Raw genomic sequence first — 25,682 nt, forward strand, 5'->3', positions numbered from 1 at the left:
CTTTGCCTGCATTCCGAAATTATTTGGGTAGGTAGGTTAACAGTCCACTGTAAATTGCCCCTAGCATGGATATTGAGCGGTAGTATCTGAGAGGTGAGGAGATGATAGTAGTGTGGGAATAAAAAAATGGAATCCATATTTGCAAATGACATGGTAGCATAATGGTTAGTGTAACACTATTGTAGCACCATCTACCTGGGTTCATAGCGGTTAGTGTAACACTATTACAGTACCATCTACCTGGGTTCATAGCGGTTAGTGTAACACTATTACAGCACCATCTACCTGGGTTCATAATGGTTAGTGTAACACTATTACAGCACCATCTACCTGGGTTCATAATGGTTAGTGTAACACTATTACAGCACCATCTACCTGGGTTCATTTCCCACTGCTGTCTACAAGGAGTTTGTACGTTCTCCCCGTGACCGTGCAGGTTTCTTCTGGCGTGCCAGCTTCCTCCCACATTCCAAATACTTTCAGGTTAGTCGGTTAATTGGTCAGATGGGTGTAATTGGGTGATGCGGGCTTGTTGGGTAGAAAGGACCTGTTACTGTGCTGAGGTAAACAGGTGATTGATGGCCAGTGTGGATTATGGGCTGGAGGGTCTGTGTCTATACTGTATCCCTCTCTGATTTCCAGCAACTGAGGTTGTTACGGATTTTCAAAAGAAGGAACATAACTCTACGTGAAAACACGAGAGAGTGCAGAGTACTGATGAGGAGTTTCAGTCCAAAATGTTAACTCTTTATTCCTCTCCATAGATGCTGCCTGACCTGCTGAATTCCTCCAGCATCTTGTGTTCGGCTCGATTTCCAGCGTCTGCAGATTCCCATGTTTAGAGAGTGAAATACTGGATTATGGATCAACACACAAAGTGATGCAGGAATACAACGGGTCAGGCAGCACCTATGAAGGAAATGGACATCTGGCATGGCACACAACAATACAGTGTTAACCCAAAATTCAACTCTCCATTCTCCAAAAGGAATGCCTCTTCAAAAGCTTGGGATCCAACCCGTTGAGTAAGGGAATCAAAGGCTTTAATTGGAGGAAATCCTATGCTGCAGGGTGGGACTGATAAAGCATTGGAGAAAATTTCATAGATGGGGAGGAAAAGACTTGGTTTGGATTTAAATGTTAAATAAATGTGCTGTTTCACCAGGACACAACATTACCCAGTGCTAACACCAATGAGACAACAGTATGAGCTTGAGTTTTTGATGTACCCAAGGATATGGGATGGAGAAAGAAAAAAACAGAAAGACTGAGTGTAGAGAGTGAAGAGCGAGAGAGACCAAATTGGATAGGAAAGAGGGAGGAAGAAACTGAGAGACAGAGCGAGAGGGACAAAGAGGAAACGAGAAAGGAGAAGGAAAAATATAAAGGGAAAGAGTGAGAGAAAAAGAGGAATGAGAGAGAATAGGGAACAGAAGGGGAGAAATTGAAAGGGAAAAGAGGGAGAGGGAAGAAAGATGTAAAGAGGTGAGAGAGGGTGGAAGGGATGAGAGGAGTAGGGTGGGGAGAGGAGGAGGGAAGGACTGAAGGGAGGGAGGGCTGAGAGAGTGAGAGAGAATCATGGGATAGAAGACAATGTTACAGAGATGGCTGACCTGGCAATTAAGTAGAAATGGGGTCAGACAATATATCTGTCAGTGGTCAGATAAAATGGGGCAGTGGAGAGAACTTTGTCATGAAATCTATGGAACTGAGGGAATCAAGTAGTGAGACCATGGAAACTGTACAGATTGAAAAGGAGGAGGTGCTTGCTGTCTTGAGGAAAATTAAAGTGGATAAATCCCCGGGACCTGACAGAGTGTTCTCTTGGACCTTGCAGGAGACTAGTGTTGAAATTGCGGGGGCCCTGGCAGAAATATTTAAAATGTCGCTGTCTACGGGTGAAGTGCCAGAGGATTGGAGAGTGGCTCATGTTATTCCGTTGTTTAAAAAAGGATTGAAAAGTAATCCGGGAAATTATAGGCTGGTGAGTTTAACGTCAGTAGTAGGTAAGTTATTGGAGGGAGTACTAAGAGACAGAATCTACAAGCATTTGGATAGACAGGGGCTTATTAGGGAGAGTCAACATGGCTTTGTGCGTGGTAGGTCATGTTTGACCAATCTGTTGGAGTTTTTCGAGGAGGTTACCAGGAAAGTGGATGAAGGGAAGGCAGTGGATATTGTCTACATGGACTTCAGTAAGGCCTTTGACAAGGTCCCACATGGGAGGTTAGTTAGGAAAATTCAGTCGCTAGGTATACATGGAGAGGTGGTAAATTGGATTAGACATTGGCTCGATGAAAGAAGCCAGAGAGTGGTGGTAGAGAATTGCTTCTCTGAGTGGAGGCCTGTGACTAGTGGTGTGCCACAGGGATCAGTGCTGGGTCCATTGTTATTTGTCATCTATATCAATGATCTGGATGATAATGTGGTAAATTGGATCAGCAAGTTTGCTGATGATACAAAGATTGGAGGTGTAGTAGACAGTGAGGAAGGTTTTCAGAGCCTGCAGAGGGACTTGGACCATCTGGAAAAATGGGCTGAAAAATGGCAGATGGAGTTTAATACTGACAAGTGTGAGGTATTGCACGTTGGAAGGACGAACTAACGTAGAACATACAGGGTTAATGGTAAGGCACTGAGGAGTGCAGTGGAACAGAGGGATCTGGGAATACAGATACAAAATTCCCTAAAAGTGTCATCACAGGTAGATAGGGTCGTAAAGAGAGCTTTTGGTACATTGGCCTTTATTAATCGAAGTATTGAGTATAAGAGCTGGAATGTTATGATGAGGTTGTATAAGGCATTGGTGAGGCCGAATCTGGAGTATTGTGTTCAGTTTTGGTCACCAAATTACAGGAAGGATATAAACAAGGTTGAAAGAGTGCAGAGAAGGTTTACAAGGATGTTGCCGGGACTTGAGAAACTCAGTTACAGAGAAAGGTTGAATAGGTTAGGACTTTATTCCCTGGAGCGTAGAAGAATGAGGGGAGATTTGATAGAGGTATATAAAATTATGATGGGTATAGATAGAGTGAATGCAAGTAGGCTTTTTCCACTGAGGCAAGGGGAGAAAAAAACCAGAGGACATGGGTTAAGGGTGAGGGGGGAAAAGTTTAAAGGGAAAATTAGGAGGGGCTTCTTCACACAGAGAGTGGTGGGAGTATGGAATGAGCTGCCAGGCGAGGTGGTAAATGCGAGTTCTTTTTTAACATTTAAGAATAAATTGGACAGATACATGGATGGGAGGTGTATGGAGGGATATGGTCCGTGTGCAGGTCAGTGGGACTAGGCAGAAAATGGTTCGGCACAGCCAAGAAGGGCCAAAAGGCCTGTTTCTGTGCTGTAGTTTCTATGGTTCTATGGTTCTATGGAACCTCAGCTCAGTCCACTCAGAAGGGGCAAGTAAAAATCAGTTCATCTACAGACACTTACGCTTCAGTTTTGTAGGAGAAGCATCGCTCCAGTGGGATCTTCAGTACCTGCCCGTTGAGTCCCACAAACAGGGACCGGTCACTGTGCAGGATTTGCAAATTGCGGATGGGTTCTTGCCGACCAGGTGGAAGTAGCTGCAGTTCCTCCAAGTAGCAGCTCCCCACACTCTTGTTCTCAGACGAGAGGGTTTTCAGAATGGTGCCATGCTCTACATTCAAAAACCAAAGAATAAGAACTGAAGGGTTATAGAAAGTTAAACACAGGAGATTCTATAGACACTGAAAATCTTGAGCAACACAGACATTTCCCCTTCTTTTCCAGTCCTGATGAAGGGCCTCACTGCAAAATGTCTTCTGTTTATTCTCTTCCATAGATGCTGCCTGACCTGCTGAGTTCCTCCAACATTTTGTGTGTATTACTCAAGATAAAGATTACCTTTATTTGTCACACGTACATTGAAACACCAAAACAAACAGTGCAATAAATCAGTGGTCCCCAACCTCTGGGCCGTGGACCGTTACCGGGCCCCGACGCATGCAGGGCTGCAGTGGCAGCCGGGACGCACCTAGCACATCTTAAAGAAAAAAGCCGAAATAAACAAGTTAATTAATTAAGTGCCGCCCAGTTGGGGACCACTGCAATAAATAATTTGCATCAATGACCACACGGTATAAATGTGTGTTGGGGACAGCCCACGAGTGTTCCCACACTTCTGGCACCATAACTTACAAACCCTTACTAATCTGTACATCTTTGGAAAATGGGAGGGAACCGGAGCATCTGGGGGAAATCCACAAGGTCAAGGGGGGAACGTAAAACTCCTTACAGACAGTGGTGAGAATCAAACCGCTGAGATGGTCAAGGGGTGAACATAAAACTCCTTACAGACAGTGGTGAGAATCAAACCATGCTCAGCGGTGCTGTAAAGAGTTACACGAGCTGCTATGCTATTGTACTGACTCATAAGTATGGTAAGAGAAGCAGGGTGCAGAAGTTTGATCAGCCACCTGTAATTTGCTTTGTTCACCAAAGAGATCATTGGCAAGAACTACACTCAATGAAGTCACTTTTGAATAAGTTGGACAGCTGGTAGAGAAGCTGCTCAAGAGCATCAGACACCCAGGTTTGATCCTGACCATGGGTGTTGACTGTGCGGAGTTTGTTCCTGTGCTATTCTGTGTTTGAAATGATTATCAGATCCAGGGCTGTCAGTGGACCCACGCAGTTGCCCCCAGCAGCTGAGGAGAGGGAAGGTAGATGAAGAAGTAGGGCATACATTGCCCTCGGTGACCTACCTGTACCGATGTACATCACGTGGTAGAGCGTGTCCCTCCCTTGCACGATGTCCACCACCAGCTTTGAGAAACGCATGTTGTCATGCGTTACCAGCGGGTCAACGGAGACTGGCTGCACTGCATCGTTCATGAGGAAGAAACGCTGAGCATCCTGGAGGCTGCGTTCGGTAAGGTTCTCATTGGGCCCATGGTCACCAAGTGAGCCACACTGCATTGTGGGTTAAAAAAACACAGTTAAATGTTCCTCCTGTGTCAAGGCCCTTAACTCTCAACTTAACAGTGTAGGGAAGTATATAGTCATGCACGTAGATAGAAGGAATAAAGGTATAGACTATTTGGATGTGCAAGGGGACTTGTGAGTCCTCGGGCAGGATTCCCTAAAGGTTAATTTGCAGGTTTAATCGGTGGTGAGGAAGGCAAATGCAATGTTAGCATTCATTTCCAGAGGACTAGAATATAAGATCAAGAAAGTAATGCTGAGGAATTAGAAGGCATTGGTCAGATTGCAATTGTGAGCAGTTTTGGGCCTCTTGTCTAAGAGAGGGTGTGCTGGCATTGGAGAGGGTCCAGAGGATTTCTATGAGAAAGATCCGAAGAATGAAAGGGTTAACGTATTAGGAGCATTTGATGGCTCTGGGCCTGAATTCACTGGAATTTAGAAGAATGTAGCGGGATCTCACTGTAACTAGATATTGAAGAGTTAAGATAGAGTGGACATGAAGAGGATGTTTTCAATAGTGAGAGAGCCTAGAACCAGAGAGCACAAGTTAGAACAGTCCTTTAGAACAAAGATGAGGAAGAATTTATTTAGCCAGAGGATGATGAAGCAATGGAATTCATTGCCACAGTTGGCCGTGAAGGCCAAATCATTGGGTATACTTAAAGTGAATTTTCGTAGATTCTTGATTACTAGGGTTATCAAAGGTTATGGGGAGAAGGCAGGAGAATGATGTTGAGAAGGGAAATAAATCTATCATGATCAGACTGAAGGTCAGACAGAGCAGACTCAAGGACAGAATGGCCTCATTCTGCTGCTATGTTTTAATGTCTTACAGTCTAATGCCCTCCCACAGCTATTCCCACAGTAAAAGGTCAGGAAAGAAAGTGACACAAGGATTTGGGGAAGCATGATTGCATCATGGCCCAGTATGAGAACTCCAATGCAAGGCAACACAAAAGGCCGCAGAAAGCAGTGAACTCAGCCAGTTTCATCACAAGTACTTCTCTCCCTACCATCAAGGACATCTACATAAGCCAATGGCTCAGGAAGCCAACATCTAACATTATGGATCCCCGTCATTAGGACATCCCCTCTTCTCGATGCTGCCATCAGGCAGGAACTATAGGAGCATGAAGACCTGGCCCTTAAGGTTCAGCAGCAGCTTCTTCCCCACTGCTATCACGTGAACCTTGTATATATTCTGTATATCTGACATCAAGGGTCTTTGGGGTAAATAATACCCCCGAGAGAAAAATTTCCAGTTTACCTCCCTCTCCTTTTTCTGAAACTATGCCATAATTCCAGATTCCTTCCATCCATTTTCAGTTGTTTAGTACGGAGAAAACCATGAGCATTATTGAATTGAATTTCTAGATATTTGGAACTGCATGAAGCTCACAGACAGGGTAATCCAGCCACATTAGACTAGTTTGGTGTTTAAGGGAGCTCTCCCATTCACTTTAGCAATATGCTGTCCTGGGATCTGGAGCATCGAACAATCTGCTAGAGGAACTCAATGGGCCTATGGTGGGAAATGGGCAGAAGTTTTGGGTCATGATCCTTCATCTATGTTGGAGATGCAATCCAGATGAAGGGTCTCAACCTGAAATGTTTTCCTCCAGATTGCTGCCTCACTAAGGGTAGAAAGGACTTCAGGTTAGCATTCATCCAAAAAATCAGCACCTTCAACAATGCAAACTTGTGAGTGTCATGCTAGACTTTTATGCCCAAGTCTCTCAGCTGCAGCTTGAACCCACAAATTGGATTGTAGGTGCCAGTTGGATGGTAGGATGTCATTTAATCAATGCATGATGAAGTACTATGAGCTATCTCCCAGGGGACAAGAAATGTACCAGGGGTTCATTCAAAATCTAGATGATCTGGTCCAATGAAAGCAAAGAGATGCTTTTCCATGTTCTTCGAATAGTTTCTTACCTGGAAGTTGGGAATGGGGTTTGAAGCAGGCAACCAAGCTGACCGGGGGTTCTCCTGATATCGGAAGGGTCCATTAAAGGTTTGTGTGATGGCGCTAAGGTTGTAGGCACAGACTGCTGAGGCTGCAATGCTGTTCCTGGGAAACAGAGTACAGGGGTGAAAGTTGTGACCTACACCACCTTGGCTTTTATTCCATTTTCTGACTTGTTACCCATCACGTTCCACCTCACTCCCATGACCAGGCCCCACCTCCCTCATTATTTGTCACAATCACCGATTCGGCAGCACAGCAGATACGGCAATTGCGCTCATGAATATGCACGCATCAGCTAATTATTTCATTGTGATAGCATTTAACTCCATGCTTTCTATCATAATGCTTGTGAAGACTTGAACAAAGCACAGCAACGTTTTGCTGCCTGTTTGCATTTGGCCTTGAGAAACTGGACTGTCGAGTCAACTGACTCTGAAGACTAGCGGTATTCGTTTTATATTTAGTTATTCCTTTCAGCTACGGTGTTGGCTTAGTTTTCCATTTGAGAGTTTTAGTTAACAGCCCTGTTTGGCCCAGCGTTTATTGTTTTCTTTTCAATAGACAATAGACAATAGGTGCAGGAGTAGGCCATTCGGCCCTTCGAGCCAGCACCGCCATTCGCTGTGATCATGGCTGATCATCCACAATCAGTACCCCGTTCCTGTCTTCTCCCCATATCCCTTGACTCCACTATCTTTAAGAGCTCTATCTAACTCTTTCTTGAAAGCACAGAACATAGGACATAGAAAATAGAATAGTACAGCACATTACAGGCCCTTCGGCCCACAATGTTGTGCCTCCCATATAAGCCCCCACCTTAGATTCCTCCATTTACCTGTCTAGAAGTCTCTTAAACTTCACTAGTGTATCTGCCTCCACCACTGACTCAGGCAGTGCATTCCACGCACCAACCACTCTCTGAGTAAAAAACCTTCCTCTAATATCCCTCTTGAACTTCCCACCCCTTACCTTAAAGCCATGTCCTCTTGTATTGAGCAGTGGTGTCCTGGGAAAGAGGCGCTGGCTATCCACTCTATCTATTCCTCTTATTATCTTGTACACCTCTATCATGTCTCCTCTCATCCTCCCTCTCTCCAAAGAGTAAAGCCCTAGCTCCCTTAATCTCTGATCATAATGCATACTTTCTAAACCAGGCAGCACCCTGGTAAATCTCCTCTGTACCCTTTCCAATGCTTCCACATCCTTCCTATAGTGAGGTGACCAGAACTGGACACAATACTCCAAGTGTGGCCTAACCTGAGTTTTATAGAGCTGCATCATTACATCGCGACTCTTCAACTCTATCCCTCGACTTATGAAAGCTAACACCCCGTAAGCTTTCTTAACTACCCTATCCACCTGTGAGGCAACTTTCAGGGATCTGTGGACATGTACCCCGAGATTCCTCTGCTCCTCCACACTACCAAGTATCCTGCCATTTACTTTGTACTCTGCCTTGGAGTTTGTCCTTCCAAAGTGTACCACCTCACACTTCTCCGGGTTGAACTCCATCTGCCACTTCTCAGCCCACTTCTGCACCCTATCAATGTCTCCCTGCAATCTTTGACAATCCTCTACACTATCTACCACACCACCAACCTTTGTGTCGTCTGCAAACTTGCCAACCCACCCTTCTACCCCCACATCCAGGTCGTTAATAAAAATCATGAAAAGTAGAGGTCCCAGAACAGATCCTCGTGGGACACCACTAGTCACAATTCTCCAATCTGAATGTACTCCCTCCACCACCACCCTCTGCCTTCTGCAGGCAGCCAATTCTGAATCCACCTGGCCAAACTTCCCTGGATCCCATGCCTTCTAACTTTCTGAATAAGCCTACCGTGTGGAACCTTGTCAAATGCCTTACTAAAATCCATATAGATCACATCCACTGCACTACCCTCATCTATATGCCTGGTCACCTCCTCAAAGAACTCTATCAGGCTTGTTAGACACGATCTGCCCTTCACAAAGCCATGCTGACTGTCCCTGATCAGACCATGATTCTCTAAATGCCTATAGATCCTATCTCTAAGAATCTTTTCCAACAGCTTTCCCACCACAGACATAAGGCTCACTGGTCTGTAATTACCCGGACTATCCCTACTACCTTTTTTGAACAAGGGAACAACATTCGCCTCCCTCCAATCCTCTGGTACCATTCCCGTGGACAACGAGGACATAAAGATCCTAGCCAGAGGCTCAGCAATCTCTTCTCTCACCTCGTGGAGCAGCCTGGGGAATATTCCGTCAGGCCCCGGGGACTTATCTGTTCTAATGTATTTTAACAACTCCAACACCTCCTCTCCCTTAATATCAGCATGCTCCAGAACAGCAACCTCACTCATATTGTCCTCACCATCATCAAGTTCCCTCTCATTGGTGAATACCGAAGAGAAGTATTCATTGAGGACCTCGCTCACTTCCACAGCCTCCAGGCACATCTTCCCACCTTTATCTCTAATCAATCCTACCTTCACTCCTGTCATCCTTTTTTTCTTCACATAATTGAAGAATGCCTTGGGGTTTTCCTTTACCCTACTCGCCAAGGCCTTCTTATGCCCCCTTCTTGCTCTTCTCAGCCCCTTCTTAAGCTCCTTTCTTTCTTCCCTATATTCCTCAATAGACCCATCTGATCCTTGCTTCCTAAACCTCATGTATGCTGCCTTCTTCCTCCTGACTAGATTTTCCACCTCACTTGTCACCCAGAGAATTGGACTCCACTGCCTTCTGATGCAGAGCATTCCACAGATCCACAACTCTCCAGGTGAAAAAATTTTTCCTCAACTCCGTTCTAAATGGCCTACCCCTTATTCTTAAACTGTGGCCTCTGGTTCTGGACTTCCCCAACATCGGGAACATGTTTCCTGCCTCTAGCGTGTCCAATCCCTTAATAATCTTATATGTTTCAATCAGATCCCCTCTCATTCTTCTAAATTCCAGTGTATACAAGCTCAGTCGCTCCAATCTTTCAGCATATGACAGTCCCGCCATCCCGGGAATTAACCTCGTGAACGTATGCTGCACTCCCTCAATAGCAAGAATGTCCTTCCTCAAATTTGGAAACCAAAACTGCACACAATACTCCAGGTGTGGTCTCACCAGGGCCCTGTACAACTGCAGAAAGACCCCTTTGCTCCTATACTCAGCTCCCCTTGTTATGAAGGCCAACATGCCATTAGCTTTCTTCACTGCCTGCTGTACCTGCATGCTTACTTTCAGTGACTGATGAACAAGGACACCTAGATCTCGTTGTACTTCCCCTTTTCCTGACTTGACACCATTCAGATAGTAATCTGCCTTCCTGTTCTGGCCACCAAAGTGGATAACCTCACATTTATCTACATCAGACTGCATCTGCCATGCATCTGCCCACTCACCCAACCTGTCCAAGTCACCCTGCATTCTCATAACATCCGCCTCACATTTCACACTTTGCGTCATCTGCAAATTTGCTAACGTTACTTTTAATCCCTTCATCTAAATCATTAATGTATACTGTAAACAGCTGTGTTCCCAGCACCGAACCTTGCGGTACCCCACTAGTCACTGCCTGCCATTCTGAAAGGGACCCGTTAATCCCTACTCTTTGTTTCCTGTCTGCCAACCAATTTTCTATCCACTTCAGTACCCTACCAATACTATGTGCTCCAATTTTGCCCACTAATCTCCTGTGTGGGACCTTATCTAAGGCTTCCTGAAAGTCCAGGTACACTGGGTCTCCCTTGTCCATTTTCATAGTTACATCCTCAAAAAATTCCAGATTAGTCAGGCGTTATTTCCCCTTCGTAAATCCATGCTGACTCAGATCGATCCTGTTACTGCTATCCAAATGTGCCACTATTTCATCTTTTATAATTGACTCCAGCATCTTCCCCACCACTGATGTCAGGCTAACTGGTCTACAATTCCCTGTTTTCTCTCTCCCTCCTTTCCTAAAAAATGGGATAACATTAGCTACCCTCCAATCCACAGGAACTGATCCTGAATCTATAGAACATTGGAAAATGATTACCAATGCATCCATGATTTCTAGAGGCACCTCCTTAAGTACCCTGGGATGCAGACCATCAGGCCCTGGGGATTTATCAGCCTTCAGTCCCATCAGTTTACCCAACACCATTTTCTGCCTAATGTGAATTTCCTTCACTTCCTCTGTTACCCTAGGTCTTCTGGCCACTATTACATCTGGGAGATTGTTTGTGTCTTCCCTAGTGAAGATAGATCCAAAGTGCTTGTTCAGCTCGTCTGCCATTTCCTTGTTCCCCATAATAATTTCACCCGTTTTTGTCTTCAAGGGCCCAACTTTGGTCTTAACTAATTTTTTCCTCTTCACATACCTAAAGAAGCTTTTACTATCCTCCCTTATATTCTTGGCTAGCTTACCTTCGTACCTCATCTTTTCTCCCCATATTGCCTTTTTAGTTATCTTCCGTTGCTCTTTAAAAGTTTCCCAATCCTCTGGCTTCCCGCTCATCCTTGCTATGTTATACTTCCTCTCTTCTATTTTTATACTGTCCTTGATTTCCCTTGTAATCCACGGTCGCCCCTTACTCCTCTTAGAATCTTTCTTCTTCTTTGGAATGAACTGATCCTGCATCTTCTGTATTATTCCCAGAAATACCTGCCATTGCTGTTCCACTGTCATCCCTGCTGTTTTCTCTCTAACACTGTTCACATTAAAGGCTGTGATCTATCGACCTGTGTCAGTGTCACTTGGGCCATATCCGAATGTAGTGATATTATTCATTACCAAGAACATTCAATGCCTCTAAGGTTCTATTATACAGGTCGTTTGGACAGGTATATGGATGGGATGGTTATGGAGGTCCAGGTGCAAGTAGATAGGACTAGGCAGAAAAACAGTCCTGCATGGAGAGATGGGTTGAAGGGCCTGTTTCTGTGCTTAGTTCTCTATGATCCTATGAGAATAGGGAGGATTTGTTTTCTGGACTAGAAGAGGCTGAGACGGGGTATGATTGAAGTATGCAAATAAAATTATGAGGGTTATAGAGTAGTGGTGGCTGCAGTGAAACCTCTCCTCAGGTCAGGGAAAAATAAACCTAGAGGTCATAGGTTTAATGGGAGTTAGAGGGGATCCAGCTAGGAACCTTCTCACCCAGAGAGTGGTGAGTTCCTGAAACATTTTGCCTGAGAGAGAGATCATGGATCACCACTGCATGTAAACCCCTCTTTCTGAAGCCAATGAGCAGCTCTTTTGTTTTGTTGACATTGAGGTTGTTGTCATGACAGCATGTCACTAAGCACTCTATCTCCTTCCTGGACTCCTCTGACGTGTTTTTTTGAGATGACATGACATCTGCAAACTTTTAGAGTTGGAGCAATATCTGGCCACGTAGTGATGAGTATACAGGGAGTAGTGTAGAGGGCTCGATAGGATTCCACAAGCCCAATAGTGCAACTGGTCAGCAAGGGTATATAGAGTTTGGCTGAAGATTCAGTCCCTGCCAACACTCCCCAATTCCATCTCCTTCAGGTCCAGCAATTAGCACTTCAGAGCTCGCTGTCATGGATCTCCCAAACCCTGTATCCCCTCCACTTCGCACCTCCCCTCCCTACTCCTCTCCAGTTTGAACATCAGCCAGTGCTTTATTGTTCAATTCACTCAAGATAATTGATGAGGTGCTGGAACCCTGCCACCTTCCTTGCAAATGTACCTCAGCGTGAGGTAGATTGGCAACCATAGAGGAGTGAAAACTCAAAGGAGAAGAAAATAATAAATCACTGGAGACAGTGTTTAAAAATACTGGCACATGCTGCTTATGTGCCAGACAGGTGATGTAGGACTAATCCATTTACAGTACCCCGGGGACTGAACAGAGTTGTTGAGACTGACTACTATAGAACAATGTAGAGTATAATTAAAATACGTCTATAACATTATATATTTACTAGTACTCACGTTTCATTCCTTAGTACATCAGTTACTTGAAGACACAGTCAAACTCCTCATCCTTAAAATCTCTCCCTGTCTCCCTAAGAAACTAAAATATTTTCATTTATATAACACCATTCTCCAACTTTAAGTCATTCTAAAGTACTCTGAATTCCAGTCGCACTGCAGGTAACGTGGTACCAAAGCTGTGCAGTGTAAGCTCCCACAACTGGCAGTGTGATAAGATCGAGACGATCTGAGTTTGAACAACACATGAGAGATCATTGACAGAGGAAAGTACACTGTGCAAGTCAGAGGCTCGAATCGGAGAGAAGAAAGAAGCTTGTTTTGCTGTTGTTATTTTGTTGATGTTGTTCTGTTGTTTTTGTTGCTTCTTGTGTTCTGGTCACATTGGCCATGGTGCTGCTATATGTGGTGACACTTGCAGACTGTTCCCAGCACGTCCTTGGGCTGTGTTGGTTGTTAATGCATATGGCACATGTCACTGTATGTTTTGATGTACAAGTGGAAAATAAATTAATCTAACATCTGAATTACTCTCCTACAGATTCACTCACATCCACCTGAGAGAGATGTTAGTTCCATCACTGATATGTGCAAGAGACCATAAGACATAGGAACAGAATTAGACCAGTTGGCCCATCAAGTCTGATTCACCATTCCATCACGGCTGATTTATTATCCCTCTCAACCCCACTCTCCTGTCTTCACCCCATAAGCTTTGACACCCTTACTAATCAAAAACCTTTTAACATGCTTGATGCAGGTTTGACAGCAACACATAAGAGAAGTCTGGATAAGTACATGGATGGGAGATGTATGGAGGTCTATGGTCCAGGTGCAGATCAATGGGACTAGGCAGGATAATATTCCTCACTTTAAAGATAGGTTTCCCCCGCCATCCAAAGGTAGAGCATTCCTATGAAATGGTTTGTAAGTCGAAATGTCATAAAGCGAAGAAGCAAGTACCATTTATTTATATGGGAAAAATTTGTGAGTGTTCGCAGACCCAAAAATAATCTACCAAATCATGCCAAATAAATAAAACCTACAATAACAGTAGTATATAGTAAAAGCAGGAATGATATGATAAATACACAGCCTATATAAAGTACGTCTGTAGAATTACTTTTCCACAATCATTACTGCACTGTTCTCCGTAGCGAAAATCTCACACAAGCACCGTAGTGAAAATCTCACGCAAGCGCTGTTGGCAAAAACACGGCGCAAGCGCTCTCCAGTGACCTTTAAGCTCTGAAGCTGCCAAATCATACCAAATAACACGTAAAAATGCACAGCCGATATAAAGTACAAATAATGTATGTACAGTGTAGTATCTCTTACCGGAATTGAGAAAATGCGGAGCACACAGATGATGGTGTGTTAGACTGAGTCGTCACAGGCTGGGGTGGTGCAGTGGCCCCCACCCTCCAGGCCACCGACCGACACATTGCCGCGAAGCATGTGGGGGTGCTGCAGTAGCTGGGAGGCACACAGCACATCTTTAAGAAAAAAGCTGGAATAAACATGCTAATTAATTAGGTGCTGCCCGGCACGTGATTGTCGGCCCAGATCAGTGCCGATTTCTGATTGCGTCATCTCTGATCTGGGCCGACATTTACATGTCGGGCAGCACCTAATTAATTAACTTGTTTATTTCGGCTTTTTTCTTAAAGATGTGCTGTGTGCCTATTGGCTACCGCTGCATTCTCCGCGAATCGTGGGGTGGTAGGACACTGGGGTGTCATCTCATCATCTGTTTCCATTAGAGCAGGCAGCTCATCTTCTCCTATGACTGCCTGCCTCGATGTCGAAGGTCGAGGTTCGTCGTCTGCTGTGGCTGATGCGGAAGGTTTGCTTGACTGCTGAGCCTCGCGCAGTTTTCTATCATACAGTTCTTTGTAAGGACTCAAACCATCCTGCAAATATCCCCTAAACCTAAGTACCCTTTCAAAATTAAAGTCGTACTTTATCATTGCAGTGAAAATCTCATGCAGTTGCTTCACGTTCAGTTCCTGGACAACTTCACTTTCAGTCCGTTCGCTACTGCATTCAGTTTCAATTGTTTTCGTATCCTCTTCCAATTGCATCAGCTCTTCATCTATCAGTTCTTGGTGATGGGATGCCAAAGCCTCTTCAACATCATGTTCATCAGCTTCCACAAGCCAAACTCACTTAGTCCTTACTTCGTTCACCATGACCGAAACGCTTAATTATGTCTAGTTTTACGCTAAGTGTAACACCCTTACGAGCTCTTTTAGGCTTTTCCAATACCTTAGAACTTATCTTGCAAACAGCTGCTCACAGGCACGTGTTTAAGCAATGCCGGCTAGAATGCTGTTCCGAATCCGGGGGAGAGTGGCTGCTGGGGGGGGGGGGGGGGCGCACTACCTTTTATCGCGTGCTGATTTTTTCACGCGCTGATTTTCCCCGCGTGCTGCTTTTTCTTCGTAACAGTGAAAACACCTTCTGAAAGCAAAAACAGGGTACTAATGTAGGTCTTTTGTAACGGTGAGGTTTCGTAATGCGAACCTTCAAAAAGCGGGGGACACCTGTACACCCAGTGACTTGGCCTCCACAGCTGTCTGTGGCAATGTATTCCACAGTCTCACTATCCTCTGGCTAAAGAAATTCCTCCTCATTCCTGTTCTAACTGGACGTCCCAGTTAGAACAGAGAAGGGATAGAAGGAGAAAGTGGGGCTTAAGTGATTTTTAGACCTGCACTAGAGGATCCCATCCACCTTAACTGGAAGGGAACAATATTCTGACCGGGAGGTTTGCTAGTATTGCTTGGGAGGGTTTTCTCGTTGCATCATGACCTGTTATGGAAACTCCAATTCACAGAGACACAAAAGGCTACTGAGGATCGTAGACTCAGCCAGTCCCATCATGGGTACAGTTCTCTCCTCTACTGAACGTGATGATGTATCAGGGAGGTGACATTCTACTTCTTTCACCCCGCCACCCTGGTCATGTCCTCTTCTTGATGCTGGCATGAGGCAGGATATACAGGAGCCTGAAGATCCACACTTCAAAGTTCAACAACAGCTTCTTCCCCACTGCTGTCAGGTTCTAAGAAACTCTACCAGTACCCTGTACTCTCTTTCTTTCTTTCTTTCTGTCTCTCTCTTTGCACTAATGTTATTATGCTTATTTAGTTGAGTAGGTTATGTATAATCTATGTTAATTTATTCATGATAACACGTCTGTCATGTTTGGAATGTACTGTGCTGCTGCTGCAAAAGCTGGTTTTCATGGCACTTATACCCTGTATGTGACAATAAACTTGAACATGAAAAAAAGTGTCTTTATCATTGTGGATCCAATGTCCCACTTCTCAAACTGTAATAACTCTGGGAGGGTATCGACTCCACAATAAATGAGGCTGCTTGATGGGTTCACCAATAATTTTGCAGTAAACTCTGATTAAGTACCAACTGACAGCTACGAATAAATGACATACTGGTCATCCATCAGCCGTAAGTATTCCAAAGAGGGAAAAGAAATAATGGGGGAGGGAGCAGTGGGGGTAGGGTGTCATTGTTTGGAAATGGTAGCCTGAACATGTGGTTGACTTTTGAATTCAGAGTCTTCCTCACAATAAACACTCTCTCCCTGATTAAAAAGGGACAGGGCTTCAGGTTCTTGGATCCTTAGAATCTCTTCAGGTGAGCTGTAAAAGAGGGACCCACTCACCTTAATTGGAGGGGAACCAATATTCTGGCCCTAAGGTTCACTGGTGCTACACAGAGGGTTTAAACTAGTTTGGGAGCGAGATGGGAACCAGAGCACCAGGTCAGAAAGTGAGGGATTGAAAGGAAGGTACATGCTGTGACCGGTAAGATTCCTCCCTATCCATAGGAAGTGAACTAATATATGTGGGGATGTGGTGAGAATGAAAAATGGGACTAATGTATGATTATTGTAAAGATATATAGATAGGTAAACATAAGAGAATCTGCAGATGCTGGAAATCCAGAGCAACGCACACAAAATTCTGGTGGAACTCAGCAAGTCAGGCAGCATCCACGGAAATGAACAAACAATTGACATTTTGGATTGAGACAAACAGTCAACGTTTCTGGCTGAGACCATTCTTCAAGATTGGGATAGAAGGGGGAAGATGCCAGAATAAAAAAGTAGGGGGAGGGGAAGGAGGACCAGCTAGATGATGATAGGTGAATCCAGGTGGGTGGGAAAGATAGAGGGCTGGAGAAGAAGGCAGCTGACAAGAGAGGAGAGTGGCCCATGGGAGAAAGAGAAGAAGGAAGGGCACCAGTGGAGGTGATAGACAAGTGAGAAGAGGTAAGAGCCCAGAGTGGGGAACAGAAGAAGAGGGAAGGGGAAGGAGAAATTGATGTTCATGCCATCAGACTAAAGGCTGCCTAGACAGAATATGAGGTGTTGCTCCTCCACCCTGAGAGTGGCCTCATCATGGCAAAAGAGGAAGCCATGGACCAACATGTCAGAACGGAATAGGAATTAAAATGGTTGGCCACTGGGAAATTCTGCATTTGGTGGGTGGAGCAGGTGTGCCCAATTTACGTCAGGTTTCATCAATGTAGAGGAGCCACTTTGGGATATAATAGATGACTCCAGCAGACTCACAGGTGAAGTGTGCCTCACATGGAAGGACTGCTTGATGCCCTTGGCAATGGAGGAGGTGAATGCAGGCAGATGTAGCATTTTTGCTGTTTGCAGTGATCTGTGCCAAGAGGAAGACTAGTGAATGGACTAGTGAATCGCTGTGGAAAGCAGAGAGTTGGGGTGGGGGGGAGGGGGAGGTAAAGATAGGATCCAGCTGGAGTTGGTAGAAGTTGCGGAAAATGATTTGTTGGATGTGGTGTGTCATGGGGTGGTGAGGACAAGTGTAATTCTATCCCTGTTAAGGTGGCGGGAAGATGGGGTGAGATTGAGTGAGAAGAGGCAGGAAGAGTTGGGGAGCATTAACAGGGAAATCTCTCTGTCTCCACCTCTGGAAGCAAGCTGTCTACTGACATCTTTTAAACCTACTGATTCCCATGGCTATCTTAATTATGCCTCCTCTCACCCTGTCTCCTGCAAAAATGCCTTTCCTTTTTCTCAGATCATTCATCTCTACCGCATCTGTTCCCAGGATGAGGCTGTCCATTTCAGGACATCAGAGATATCCTCCTTCTTCAAAGAACAGGATTTCCCTTCCTCCATTGATGCTGACCTCACCCATATCTCCTCAGTTTCTCAGATATCCGCACTCACCCCATTTTCCCACCGACTTAATCCAGATAGAGTTCCATTTGTCCTCACTGACCACCCCATGAGCCTTTGCATTCAGCAATCTTTCTCCACAACTTCTTCCATCTTCAATGGGATCCTACCATCAAACACTTCTTTACTTCCCCTCCACTCCCTGCTTTCCACAGGGATCATTCCCTCCATGATTCCCTTGTTCATCCATTCCTCCCCACTCATCTCCCTCCCGGCACATATTCCTGCTAGCCACAGAAATGCTACACCTGTCCATTCACCTCCTACCTCACCTCCAAACAGTCCTCCAAGTGAGGCAATACTTCACCTGAGAATCATTTGGGGTGGTTTTTTTGTATCCAGGGCCCCCAGAGAGGCCTCTACATTGGTGAGACCGGTCGTAAATTGAGTGACTGCTTTGTCAAGCACATCCACTCCATCCACCAAAAGTGGAATTTCCCAGTAATTCCTATCCCCATCCCTGTCCTAAGATGTCAGTCCATGGCTTTCTCATTTGCCACAACGAGGCCACTCTCAAAGTGGAGGAGCAACACCTTATATTCCATCGAGAGGAGATTTCTCTTTCCAGTGTATTTTTTTTACCTCCCTCTTATAACCATATAACCATATAACAATTACAGCACGGAAACAGACCATCTCGGCCATTCTATTCCGTGCCAAACTCTTACCCTACCTAGTCCCACCGACCTGCACTCTGCCCATAACCCTCCATTCCTTTCCTGTCCATATATCTATCCAATTTAACTTTAAACGACAACATAGAACCTGCCTCAACCACTTCTGCTGAAAGCTCATTCCACACAGCTACCACTCTCTGAGTAAAGAAGTTCCCCCTCATTTTATCCCTAACTCTAACTCTCAACCCATGTCCTCTTGTTTGAATCTTCCCCACTCTCAATGGAAAAAGTCTAACCACGTCAACCCTATCTGTACCCCTCATAATTTTAAACACCTCTATCAAGTCCCCCCTCAACCTTCTACGCTCCAAAGAATAAAGACCTAACTTGTTCAACCTTTCTCTGTAACTTAGGAGATGAAACCCAGGCAACATTTTAGTAAACCGCCTCCGTACTCTGTCAATTTTATTGACATCTTTCCTATAATTCGGTGACCAGAACTGTACACAATACTCCAAATTTGGCCTTACCAATGCCTTATACAATTTCAACATTACATCCCAACTCCTATACTCAATGCTCTGATTAATAAAGGCCAGCAAACTAAAAGCTTTCTTCACCACCCTATCCACATGAGATTCCATCTTCGGGGAACTATGCACCATTATTCCTAGATCCCTCTGTTCTACTACTTCAACTACTGTACAGAGTCTTACCATCTTCAGAAGTTTTCTGATGACTCTGCCATAGTTGGATGCATCAGCAAGGGAGGTGAGGCTGAGTACAGGGCTACGGTAGGAAACTTTGTCACATGGTGTGAGCAGAATTATCTGCAGCTTAATGTGAAAAAGACTAAGGAGTTGGTGGTAGACCTGAGGAGAGCTAAGGCACCGGCGACCCCTGTTTCCAATCAGGGGGTCAGTGTGGACATGGTGGAGGATTACAGATACCTGGGGATACGAATTGATAATAAACTGGACTGGTCAAAGAACACTGAGGCTGTCTACAAGAAGGGTCAGAGCTGTCTCTATTTCCTGAGGAGACTGAGGTCCTTTAACATCTGTCGGACGATGTTGAGGATGTTCTACAAGTCTGTGGTGGCCAGTGCTATCATGTTTGCTGTTGTGTGCTGGGGCAGCAGGCTGAGGGTAGCAGACACCAACAGAATCAACAAACTCATTCGTAAGGCCAGTGATGTTGTGGGGATGGAACTGGACTCTCTGACGGTGGTGTCTGAAAAGAGGATGCTGTCCAAGTTGCATGCCATCTTGGACAATGTCTCCCATCCACTACATAATGTACTGGTTGGGCACAGGAGTACATTCAGCCAGAGACTCATTCCACCGAGATGCAAAACACAGCATCATAGGAAGTCATTCCTGCCTGTGGCCATCAAACTTTACAACTCCTCCCTTGGAGGGTCAGACACCCTGAGCCAATAGGCTGGTCCTGGACTTATTTCCTGGCATAATTTACATATTATTATTTATTTACTCTTGGTTGGGGCAACTGTAACGAAAATCAATTTCTCTCGGGATCAATAAAGTATGACTATGACTGTGACTATGACTATGATTACAGCATTCTTCAATGCCCTACCATTTACCATGTATGTCTTATTTTGATTAGTTCTACCAAAATGTAGCATCTCACATTTTTCAGCATTAAACTCCATCTGCCATCTTTCAGCCCACTCTTCTTATCTCTTCTTCTATTCCCTGCTCTGTCCTCTTAAGTCTGATCCCCACCTACCTACCTTCTCCCCACTGGTCCATCTCCTTCTTCCCTTTTCCCATGGTCCATTCAATTTTCCTTTCAAATTCTTTCTTCTCCAGCCCTTTGCCTTTCCCACCCACCTGGCTTCTCCTATCATCTTTTAGCTAGTCCTCCTTCCTCTTCCCCACCTTTTTATTCTGGTGCCTTCCTTCTTCCTTTCCAGTCTTGAAGAAGGGTTACAGCAGGGGCGGGCTGTCAACTACACCGCCCGCCCCTCCCCCCCGGAGTGTCACATTGCTCCTACCTTAGGGGTCAGCCGTCCCCGACAAACCCAGAGTCCATAACAAAGTCCAAAAGTCCTGGTGGGGTTGACACTGTCACCTGTTTGTGAGGCAAGAGGCAGGGCACCCAGAGTGTCACTTCCTTCCTTCAGCCTCGCTGGGTTAGTGGTGGCCAAGGACTGACACTGTGCAGCAGGACTGCTTTCCACCGCTCAGGCAACTGCACCCAATATACCATATTGGAGATGCGGTCAAGCCCCTCTCCAGGCCCCTTCCAGTGGCTACAAGCCTGGGGGATATTCCCTTCGTCCAGGAGGGGCAGTAGACCCATACTAGGGCCCCCACCATGCACTGCTGCATTGGCACTCCATTCTGGCAGCCAGGCCCCTTCTGGGACTTGCAAGTGTGGCAGCTGTGCATGGACAGCTACATGTCCTGCCTGTACCCAGGCCAGTAGAAGCGTTCACGCAGCCTGCCCAACGTCTTAGCAACTCCAAGATGGCCAGCCCCCACCAGCCGGTGCACCGACCGCAGCACTGTGGCGCGGAGCCCCTGGGGAACCACCATCTGCAGGAGTCTGTCACCATCGGACAACAGCAAGCCGTTACCTACCTCCAGCGTTCCCCACTGCGAGTATAGCATCTTTGTCTCTGGGTTCAGGGCGGAGACCTCTGCCCACTCAGGCCATCATCCCACACTCAGCCATTCCCTCACCCGGGCCAACACGGGATTGCTCACCTGTTCGCTGCGGCAGCTGCTGGTCCACGGTGGGGAGGTCGTCGCTGGCTGCCCAGGGTTACCAGATTGTTTCTGTGTGGCGTCAAGTTCTGGAAATATGGCTTTTTTCTAATTTGGTTGGCATCAGAAAATTCATTTAATTTGTTGGCTTTTTCCTGGCTTTTCTACATGCTAAGATTATCTGCACGAAAATTACATACCATCCTTTTTCTAGAACATTTTCCTTATAAGAAAAATGTGTTTTGGTCAGTGTTGGTAATATTTCTGAGCAAGAAGCCGCCAACCTGCAACACGGTCACGTGCCGACCCGTCCAGGCGAGTCACCCCGTCACCTGAAGCGCCGACCCGTCACCGTCACTCGCCTGTGGTTCAGCGGTGTTGTGTCGGGCCGCTGTGAAACCGGTGGTGGTTGTTGCCCCCGCTGGGTCTGCTTCCTAGAGCTGCCGTTTGGGGAAGAGCAAGGCTTTTACGTGGACTGCGTGGTGGAGGGCATCAGATGCTGTGCGTTGGTGGACACGAGGTTGACCATCACCATCATCCGTCCCGGTGTTCTCCTCAACATGGGCCGGCCATCTCTGCCTGGGTGGACGACGACGATGGTCCAACTGGAGACGGTCACCGGTGACTGTGCGGCGATGCGAGGGAAGAAGAGGCTGCGCATCGCAGTGGAGCACGACGTGTGGCTCGCCGACATCCGAGAGTCCTGCATCCTTGGCCTGGACCTACGGTCCCACTGGAGGGCCTGTGTGGATGTGTTGGGGGCATGCGGGACAATGCTGGAACACCTTGAGGGGCTAAACTTGCTTCCGCCCTCTCCGCCTCCTCCAGTAATGTCAGGCGAACATGCTGCCGAAGGCACTCCGGCATCAGCGCTTTTACAAAGGCGTGGAGGACAAGCTCTTCCTGGGCCGCGGGAGGGAACTGGGGCTGGCCATGCCAAGTACAGTGGCTGAGATTCTCTGCTAAGGCCCCCCAGGCTTTCTCCCATATGGCACCATCTGCTGCACAGATCTTCCCTCATTGCTTCCACCAACGGCCTCCACTCGAAACGCTGCTCCAGCACCACAACGAGGGTACTGTAGTCATGCAGTTCCGCCGGCGTTAGGTCGAGGAAGGTCCGCAGGGCATCTCGTTCCAGTGCCGGGGCAAGGTGCACCACTGCCTCGGTGGGGCACCACCCATTGTACCATGCAGCAAGTTTGACCTGTACCAGGTAAGACTCCAGGCCGCTGGTACTGTCATATCTGGGGAGCTTCAGGGTATGCCTTATGGTGCAGATCATCAAGGCCCTTTGGCCTTCCTCTTGCTCTGGCGGCGTCTGCCATGGTGCCCATCCCCCCCATGACGATGGCGTCTTGGGTTCCCCGGTGCAGGTTGCGACAGAGGCGAGTGATGCGCTCCGCTCTGTCTCCCGGGTTGGGGAGCCTGGGTACACTCGCTCCGTCGGTTCCCAGGTCCTCCCTCCGGGTCTCGTCTTCATGAGCCTGCCCATGGGTGCAGAGAGGCATACTGCTCGGTCCCTCGTCTTATTCCCCGGGTCTTAAGGCACTCTATCCACCGTTGTAGCTTTTCACTCTCCTTGTCGATATCACATCCCACTCCCAACACCAATGTGGCGAGCATTTGGTCCATAATGACAGACGATGAAGGTCTTTCACTCAACAAACATCTTATTGTGATAAATACAAACAGACTGGGCACCACGACCTAGAAAGTGAACCCAACCAGACGCACACGACGGGGGAGGTGACCATCACACACCCCGGTTACAATTAGGGTGACCCACAAATACACAAGCGAATAACTGTAAAACCCAAGCTAAAATGTAACAATAAATGATCTGGAACTTCCCACCAGAATCCCACAAAAGCATTTTAACACTTGAACAATAAACAGTGCTGGTCATTAGAAATGCAGGGGTGGACTGTCGACTACACCGCACCCCCCGCAGCGTCACAATATAAAATCCTGACAGACAGCGGCAGGAATCAGCGATCGTTGGCATTGTAAAGCATTGCGCTAACTACTACACTGCTGTGCATGATAGATAGAACGGGTTCTGTGGGCCAAAGTACCTGTTTCTATAATGCTTAACTCTAGGACTCGAAGGAAAAAATATTTAATTTCTAAGTCTATGAAAATAAAACAACAAATACAAAATCTGTTACAAAAACAAGGAGGGCTGGAAAATGGCAGGTCAGGCAGCAACTGTTGAAAGAAAAACTGTTTATGGTTCAGTACTGAGGCCCTTAGTCAGTAAGAGAGAGATGTACATTAGAATTCAGTGGAACACTTCCTAGCTTAGTTAATGAAAATACTGTCTCTCAAACGTTCAGTGACAAGTGAGTTTCACAGCCAATGTAAGGCAGTCAATGAAGAAAAAGCTGAATAGCAAGGTCTCACAGTTGTCAATATGATGATAACCACAAAAATCCTCCAAAAATAAATTAAACCAACTACCTTCTTATTTGCCTTTTGGCAGTAGAGATTGACCAGTGGAAGCTTAAGTTTCAGTTTGTAAACTGACCATGATGACCTATGTTCTTCAACTCCTACTTCCTGCCAATCTCAGGAACTATAGTTCTGAGGCCAAAGAGCAAAGGTTAATAATAAATATACAAAATTGATGCTGTTGTGACATTTGCATCTGGAGTGGCCAAAGATTCAAAACTAATTAGCCATTTCCTAAATGCAAGGTACGTGGCCACTGTTTTGTTTAGAACAGACTACCGAGTGATAAGCCATAGAGTTATTATGTTATACAGCATGTAAACAGGCCCTCCAGCCTAATTCATCCATGCCCTCCAAGATACATCTGGGCTGGACCCAGCTGCCTGCATTTGACCCACAACCTTTAGAAATTTTTCTATCCACTTACCACAATCTTTTAAATTTTGCAACTATACATGCCACTACCGCTTCCTCTGGCAGTTCATTCCATTTATCCACTGTCCCACATGTGAAAAACCTTCTCCTCACATTCTTTCCACTCTCACTTCAAATGTATACCCTTTAGTTTTAGACTTCCTATCCTGGGCAAAGACTGTAACCCTCAACGCCCTCATGATTTTATATACCTGTATAGGTCACAGCTCAGCCAAACACGCTGCAAGGAAAAAGGTCCCAGCCTATCTAGCCTCTCCTTATAACCCAAGCTCTCAGTCCTGGTAACATCCTGGCCAGCTTAATGATATCCTTCCTATAGCTGGTCAAGCAAAACAGCAGACATGCGCCAACATCTTGTACAATTAAAGTCATAGACTTTAAGTCACAAACAGCCATTTTGGCCAATGTAATCCATGCCAAACTGTTCCTCTGCCTAGTCTTATTGATCCACCCCTGGAAAGTATTCCTTCATACCCTTTCTATCCAGGTACCTGTCCAAGTTAAAAAAAAAAGGTTCAAAGTAAATTTATTCTCAAAGTACATATACGTCACCATATACAACCCTGAGATTCATTTTCTTTCAGACATACTGAATAAATCCATTGTAGAACAATAACCATAATAGAATCACTGAAAGATCACACCAAGTTGGGTGTTCAACCAGTGTGAAAGACACAAACTGTGCAAATACATACATACATACATATATAGTCATAGTCATACTTTATTGATCCTGGGGGAAATTGGTTTTCGTTACAGTTGCACCATAAATAATAAATAGTAATAGAACCATAAATAGTTAAATAGTAATGTGTAAATTATGCCAGTAAATTATGTCCAGGACCAGCCCATTGGCTCAGGGTGTCTGACCCTCCAAGGGAGGAGTTGTAAAGTTTGATGGCCACAGGCAGGAATGACTTTCTATGATGCTCTGTGCTGCACCTCAGAGGAATGAGTCTCTGGCTGAATGTACTCCTATGCCCACCCAGTATGTAGTGGATGGGAGACATTGACCAAGATGGCATGCAACTTAGACAGCATCCTCTTTTCAAACACCACCGTGAGAGAGTCCAGATCCATCCCAACATCACTGGCCTTACGAATGAGTTTGTTGATTCTGTTGGTGTCTGCTACCCTCAGCCTGCTGCCCCAGCTCACAACAGCAAACATGATCGCACTGGCCACCACAGACTCGTAGAACATCCTCAGCATCGTCCGGCAGATGTTAAAGGACCTCAGTCTCCTCAGGAAATAGAGACAGCTCTGACCCTTCTTGTAGACAGCCTCAGTGTTCTTAGACCAGTCCAGTTTATTGTCAATTCGTATCCCCAGGTATTTGTAATCCTCCACCATGTCCACACTG

General features: G+C 45.9%; 1 protein-coding gene across 2 annotated transcripts in view; it reads right to left on the reverse strand.

Annotated features, from left to right (window-relative positions):
* sema5ba (sema domain, seven thrombospondin repeats (type 1 and type 1-like), transmembrane domain (TM) and short cytoplasmic domain, (semaphorin) 5Ba) overlaps nucleotides 1–25,682 on the reverse strand; it is a 539,592-nt gene that overhangs the window by 137,784 nt on the left and 376,126 nt on the right. For both annotated transcript variants that reach the window (XM_072260941.1, XM_072260942.1), the window contains 3 exons: nucleotides 6,883–7,018; nucleotides 4,728–4,935; nucleotides 3,433–3,640 (listed from right to left, as the gene is read on the reverse strand). In XM_072260941.1, the coding sequence (XP_072117042.1) occupies nucleotides 3,433–3,640; nucleotides 4,728–4,935; nucleotides 6,883–7,018 (552 nt within the window). The remainder of the gene's footprint in view (nucleotides 1–3,432; nucleotides 3,641–4,727; nucleotides 4,936–6,882; nucleotides 7,019–25,682) is intronic.

The sequence above is a fragment of the Mobula birostris genome, chromosome 6, assembly GCF_030028105.1.
Source record: "Mobula birostris isolate sMobBir1 chromosome 6, sMobBir1.hap1, whole genome shotgun sequence".
NCBI lineage: Eukaryota > Metazoa > Chordata > Chondrichthyes > Myliobatiformes > Myliobatidae > Mobula > Mobula birostris.